This window comes from Nicotiana sylvestris, chromosome 6 (genome assembly GCF_000393655.2).
Source record: "Nicotiana sylvestris chromosome 6, ASM39365v2, whole genome shotgun sequence".
In the NCBI taxonomy this organism is placed as follows: domain Eukaryota; kingdom Viridiplantae; phylum Streptophyta; class Magnoliopsida; order Solanales; family Solanaceae; genus Nicotiana; species Nicotiana sylvestris.
The window spans coordinates 132133454-132139644 of NC_091062.1; the positions used below are offsets into that span (position 1 = coordinate 132133454).

At 34.3% G+C, this 6191-nt stretch overlaps 1 protein-coding gene across 1 annotated transcript; it reads right to left on the minus strand.

Annotated features, from left to right (window-relative positions):
• Positions 1-4724: 4724 nt before the first annotated feature.
• On the minus strand, positions 4725-5435 carry LOC138871288 (uncharacterized). The gene has a single exon (XM_070149162.1). The coding sequence runs from the start codon at positions 5433-5435 to the stop codon at positions 4725-4727; it is 711 nt and encodes a 236-aa protein (XP_070005263.1).
• Between the last annotated feature and the right edge of the window lie 756 nt (positions 5436-6191).

Genomic DNA, 6191 nt, shown 5'->3' on the forward strand with positions numbered 1-6191 from the left:
AAAGCCTATTGTTTAGCTTAGGAAAGCATGCTTAAGTGACTTAGCTGTTCTATCTGCTTAAACTGTTTACTTGAATTCTGTGCAGCATGTTTAGATATTATATATAAAATATTAATAAAATATTTAAATTCAAAATCTCAAAAGATATAAATATTTCACGAATTAAATGCTAAATAAATCTAATATATTATTAAAAAAAATTTAACTAAACGCACAAATATTTAAACTCTAAGGCACATAATTAAAAAAAACGAATAGATTACGTTTACATATTATAAGTAATTGTCCAATATAAGATATATCATGTGGACATTTTCAAATAAATAAAGAATGATGTGCATATCTTCAAAAAGTATAAATAGATCTTTTAAGTATTTTTTGGCATTTTTCTAATACAAGATATATCATTTGTAGATCTTTAATTATAAAAATATTTGATATGCATATGTTCATGGAACATACTGCTATCCTTAAGATAATATATATATATATATATATATATATATATATATATATATATAGCTATTATAAGTTTTACATTAAAGTTATATTTGCTTAAATATTTAGAATTATAATCTTAGAAAGTCTGCATGGCTGTTACAGAGGGGTAATTTTACAAATAGCGTACTGTCGTAAAGATGGTTGTTGCTCTTATAGGCAGAATGCTGTTATAAAGAGGTAAAATATAATATAAAAAATTAGTTTTGAAAAAAACTAGACTTTTATAATGAATGGTTATTATATAGGGATGTTATAGAGGTATGACTGTAGTCCTTTGGTTTCCCCAGAAGACGCAACTTTTGACAAAGTAATGGCAATACTAAATACTGCATAGTTACTATGTCTATGAACAGTAGACATATTAATTTTTGGCAAAGGTTTGGCTCATTTTATTTGTTGCTTTTTGGTCTATGAAAACAATAGTCTTTGGCTCATTCTATTTGTTACCAAACAATGAGACGCAATCGTAGATCCAGCCTTGGAAGTTCTCTCGCTTTTTTCGTCTATGAACAATGTCTTATCCAGAAAAAGAAAACAATGGTCTTCATACCCAAATTTTTTCATTCATCACTAAATTATGATTTTGTGGTCTTCATGAACTATGAAGCATGAAATTTTATACTTTAGTACTTCAAAAACCAAATATGAAAGCCCAGGACTCGACCTATTTATTACCCCTGTGGCTTCGGATCCCTGATAAGAATGACATTATTAATGTACTTTGTGTGTAAAGGGAGAAGATATCGTGCAGTTATGTTATACAAAATACCGTTTTCCAGTCAATTTTGATATAGAGAATGATGAAGTTAAGCATTTGATATTGCACTGCCTTTCCGTAACATTAAGCAATCAGCAATAATTCTAAAATCTTAGTTAATATTCTTTTACAAAACCAGTGAATCTCACTTCTTCTAATTTTATACTTTGCCGAGTAGGTGGTAATAGGTGTTTTGGATTTAAAAATTAACAATAACAATGTAAGTACTTTAAATAGGAGAAGAGAAATGAACAAAAAAATATGTTAACGACTTTTTGGGCAAAATATGAAAACGTTAATTTATTGCCCAAGAAATAACACTTTATGTTCTTTTCTCTTCTCATATTTGAGATACTTATATTGTTAATTGTTAATTTTTATAAATTTATGAGATACTATAGAATTTTTTTTATCCATATGCATGTAAAAGTTATCTATTCTCTATTTTTTCTTTTCTTCTTTACTCCCTCTTTCCTACCATTACTTTCCGTAAAAAAAAAATTCTATTTCTTTCACTTATATCTTTTTTTATTATTACTCCAATATAATACATGGATTGACAGTCATGATTAATAACTAGGATTCACTAAAGTGATCTATTTATTTCAGTCATTGAAATTCTCAATGTACTATGCGTAAATTGACCTTGATTAGTGTACGCTTGTGGTGGAGGTCTTATATACCCAACTGATGTTTACCATTGGATACAAGTAACACTAAATTTATTCATGAGAAGAGATATTAAGAATTTCACCCAAACGGATGAAAAGTAATATCTTGAATTCTCATGTGTAGAAAACGGGAGGACAATTTGATTTAAGAGACGATCTATATACTCTTTACACAAAAGGAAGGACATAATATATGTCTTGTGCTCATGGAACAATTATAAGGATAATAGAAAGCATGATCATATTTATTTTAATCTATGAAAATACCTAAAACGGTTATTCTTTAAATTTGGGCATAGATTTGGAGGTCATGATTTTGACGAACTCCAATTGACCTGAAATTTGGTCCATTGAAAACGAGCAGGTGAGAAACACTCATTGCTAATCATTTCATTTTTTGGTGTTTCGAGGTCGTTTAGATGGGGTTTTAAGTAGTTTATTAGCTTAAATGAGTTTTAAATATGAAAAATTATTCTTTATATCATTTTTATTTGTGTTAAATCTAGAACATGGTTACACATGTTGATTTAACTTGATATGATACATGTAAAGAATATAAATCATGTTGATTTAATCTCATAATTTGCCTAAAATAATCCGAATTTGGTCTAGTTTTGGTGATCATCATCTCCAATTGACTTGAAATTTGGTGGGTTCATCGGAAACAACCTGATAAAAAATACTCAATGCTATGCATTGAATTATGTCGAATTTCGGCAGTTCAGGGTCATTTAGACGGGTGTTTTTTTGGGCAGTTTGTGGGATTAAAATATGATTTAGATATGAAAAGTCATTCCTTTTATGTCGGTCTTATTTCGTTAAATCTTTTTTTTAGCAAACCACTAGGCGAAGTGCCTAGGGATAGTTTTTATAAATATAATAAAACAATAAAACAAAGTAGCTTGTTGTCTTACGATGACCTATTATCAGTTTCGGGCTTATCGTACCCAAAACTAATATTACAAAGTGGTCTAATAAAAATATGAAATAAAACGTCTAAAACATGTATACAAACTAGTCTATTGCAGACATAGCCACTATCTACAATTGCGCACATTTGCTTGCCAAAGTGGTACATCAAGATGTATAGCTCCATGTGTGTGTAATCCAACTTCAAATCATGTGTTAGACTCTTTCACATATAAGATTTGCATTTCTTTGATGTTGCAAAAGTAAGTGTCAAAAAGTGGCTATTTGCTGCATCCAGCACTGCCCAACAACATTTGCACCTGATGATTGTGCATTTTAGCATCCATTTTTCTGGCTTGATCGTTGTCTGAAAATACGTAATTTCACCCAGCATGTATTCCTTGTATATCCTGCTTGATGACATTGCTGAGCTCCTCCATTTGGTGCTATTCAATTTTTCCAAAAACTCAACTAAAAGCACTGCCTCGGCCATATAAAACTGGGCACCTATGCTAACTTACCTGTTATAATGAAGTTGTTGTGTGATCTTCAGCATATTCTGTTGTTGTTTCTGTATCAAACCATTCCTGGGATAGTGCACTAAAGCATTGTACTTGGGTTTTACCCCACAGCACCTCCCTTGATCCCATTTTTGTTAAGCAAATTGCAGTATCTATCCTTGTTCCCTGCAAAATTTTCTGGGCAGTCCAGTGTTGCAGATCCATTATTGTATGCCTCTTTGAGGTAAAAGGCTACTGGACTTCAAACTAGATCTTGGGTCACTATAATAACTTATGTAGAGTACAGACTTGTGATACCAAGTCTCAAAAGCAATGACTATCCATAGTGCCCTCAAAATGTGACTTTTTCCCATGCTTGTGCCTACCCTCAAATCTCCTCTAGTGGAATGAGTACATTATACTAATACCACCAACTGAAAGTTACTCAAAGAGTAGGGCATAGATACAGTAACATCTCCTGCAAAAAAACCATGTTAGTGTAAAACTTCATCACTATGATCACCTCCCTAAGGAGATGAACATGGTTATTGTCTGTGTAATCTCCCACTGAACCAAGGTGCTTAGCCTTGATTTTTGCCTGACTCCCTGTATATGTTGTTTATCTACTTGAGTACATTGGGTTTATGATTCTCAAGGTAAGACTTTCACGCATATTCTTACTAGTTTCAACTATGCACCAGACATGTACATAGCTTAGCCAGTAGATTTAGTTAAAATTTGCATGTGTTTTCTACTATTGGATTGAGTGAAAACTTATGTGCCTCATTTACTACATCCTTGAGGTGTTGATATGAATTTGGATATCATCCCAGAACACTCCTTTGGTTCCCAGATTTGTTTGCCAAAAGCATCTGCATATCATCAGAATTTATAACTGCAAAGTGCTCTTCCTTGCTTCTATGTTTATGCCTACCTCCAATTCCCACCAAGTGGAATGAGTACTAAGTACTAATACCACCAAGTGGAAGTTCCTCAAAGGATAGGGCATAGGGACAGTAACTTTTCCAGCAAAAAACAAAACAAAGTTAGTGAAAAATATCATCACCATGCTCTCCTCCATAAAGATTTGAGGATGGCAACTGAATGTGTAAGCTCCAGCCTTCCCTTCTGCCATTTTTCCTACCTCACCTCCTAATTATTTGCATCTTTTACTATTAAATATGGTCATTGAATCTTGTCTTCATTCACTATCCTTCTGCGTTGTGAGTCTAGGTGGCAGAAATCATGACACTAAATATTGCCAATATCAAGTGCATAATTTGCTAAGTGATCGGCCAGCTTGTTCCCCTCTCTAAATATGTGTGACACCCTAACATTAACCCCTCCATCAGAGTCTTGATCTCCTCCACATATTCCACAATACCCCTATGTGGTTTCTATGATCCCTCTATTTAGCGATGAATCAGTTTGTAACCAGATCTGTGTGAAATTCAGTGTTCTACACAACCTTAACGCCTCCACTATTGCTACTGCCTCTGCTTTATTATTTGATCCTTCGGCAATCACCCTTCCTAGAGCATACCTTACATCACCAGATTCATCTCTCAAACAATAACCAATTGTACTTCTTCCAGGATTCCCTCTAGATGATCCATCAGTGTTCACTTTGATCCATCCCTCCAATGGAAATTCCCAGATTACTTTTTCAAATTTCAGACTTGGAGTATAGTGCTCCAACATTGTTATCAGATCCTGCCACTTGTGAGGCACTTGCAAGCCTGGTTTTCTTTCTTGAACTAGTGCTTGAAGTGTTGTTGATACTTGGTAAATTACCCTGCTAATTGAGACTACCTTCCCATAGTTTAGGCTATTCCTTCTCTTCCATAATTCCCACACAATCCACGAAGGTAAGACCTGCATTATTGGCTTTATCCTAGGCAAAACTTGGGCAGTCCCGCACTTAGTAATAATTTGGTGCAAAGACAGCCCCTCCATATACATTCCTGCTCTCAATAAGAAGTCCCTCCACACTATAATAGCAGCCTTTGATGTGAAAAATAGGTGTACTAATGTTTCCTCCTTAGGATCAGCACAACACCAACACCTCGATGGCATGAAGTATCCCAGCCTTCGCATGAAGTCATCAAGAGGTAGTTTGGCTTTTCACACCTTCCACATAAAGAAGACTATTTTAAATGGCACTCCCTTCACCCTACTAGGATAGTCCCTCCATCGTAGGAATCCCAATCTGATTTGATACTGAAATTCCCTCTAGTTTCAAGCATCCAGTAGGGAGTATCTTGTACATTATTCATTACCGGAGTTCTGATCTTCTCCATAATGTGCATTGTATATTCTTCAGGCGGAGCCTCCAACAGTCTATCTACATTCCAAGAACCATTTTCAACCATATCGTATCCATTGTGAATGTCTTCATCTATCCCAAATTCTGGAGGAAAAAGAAAATATAAGGCTCCTAATCTAGTCCAGTTGTCATACAAAAAAATGAGGATTCCATTTTAGGTTGCCAAGTGATCTGGTGCTCGATTAAATCTCTACATTCCAACATTTTCCCCAACACGTGTGATCCATTTCTCCTCCATGGAACTACAACTGCATTGAGCTTCTTGCAGTAGTTTTGACTCATAAAACAGTCCAAAGACTTGGTTTTGTTCTGAAGTTCTACCATATTTTGCAGAAAAATGCCTTATACATATCATGCAAAGATCTGAATCCAATCCCCCCTTCATCACATGGCATACATAGGGTGTTCCATGAAGCCCAATGCCTACTATTACCTCCCACACAGCTGCTCCAAAAGAATTTAGCAAAAATTTTGTGGAGTTTATTTATAACATTGCTGGGAGGATTTACAGCAGAAAGTAAGTGTAT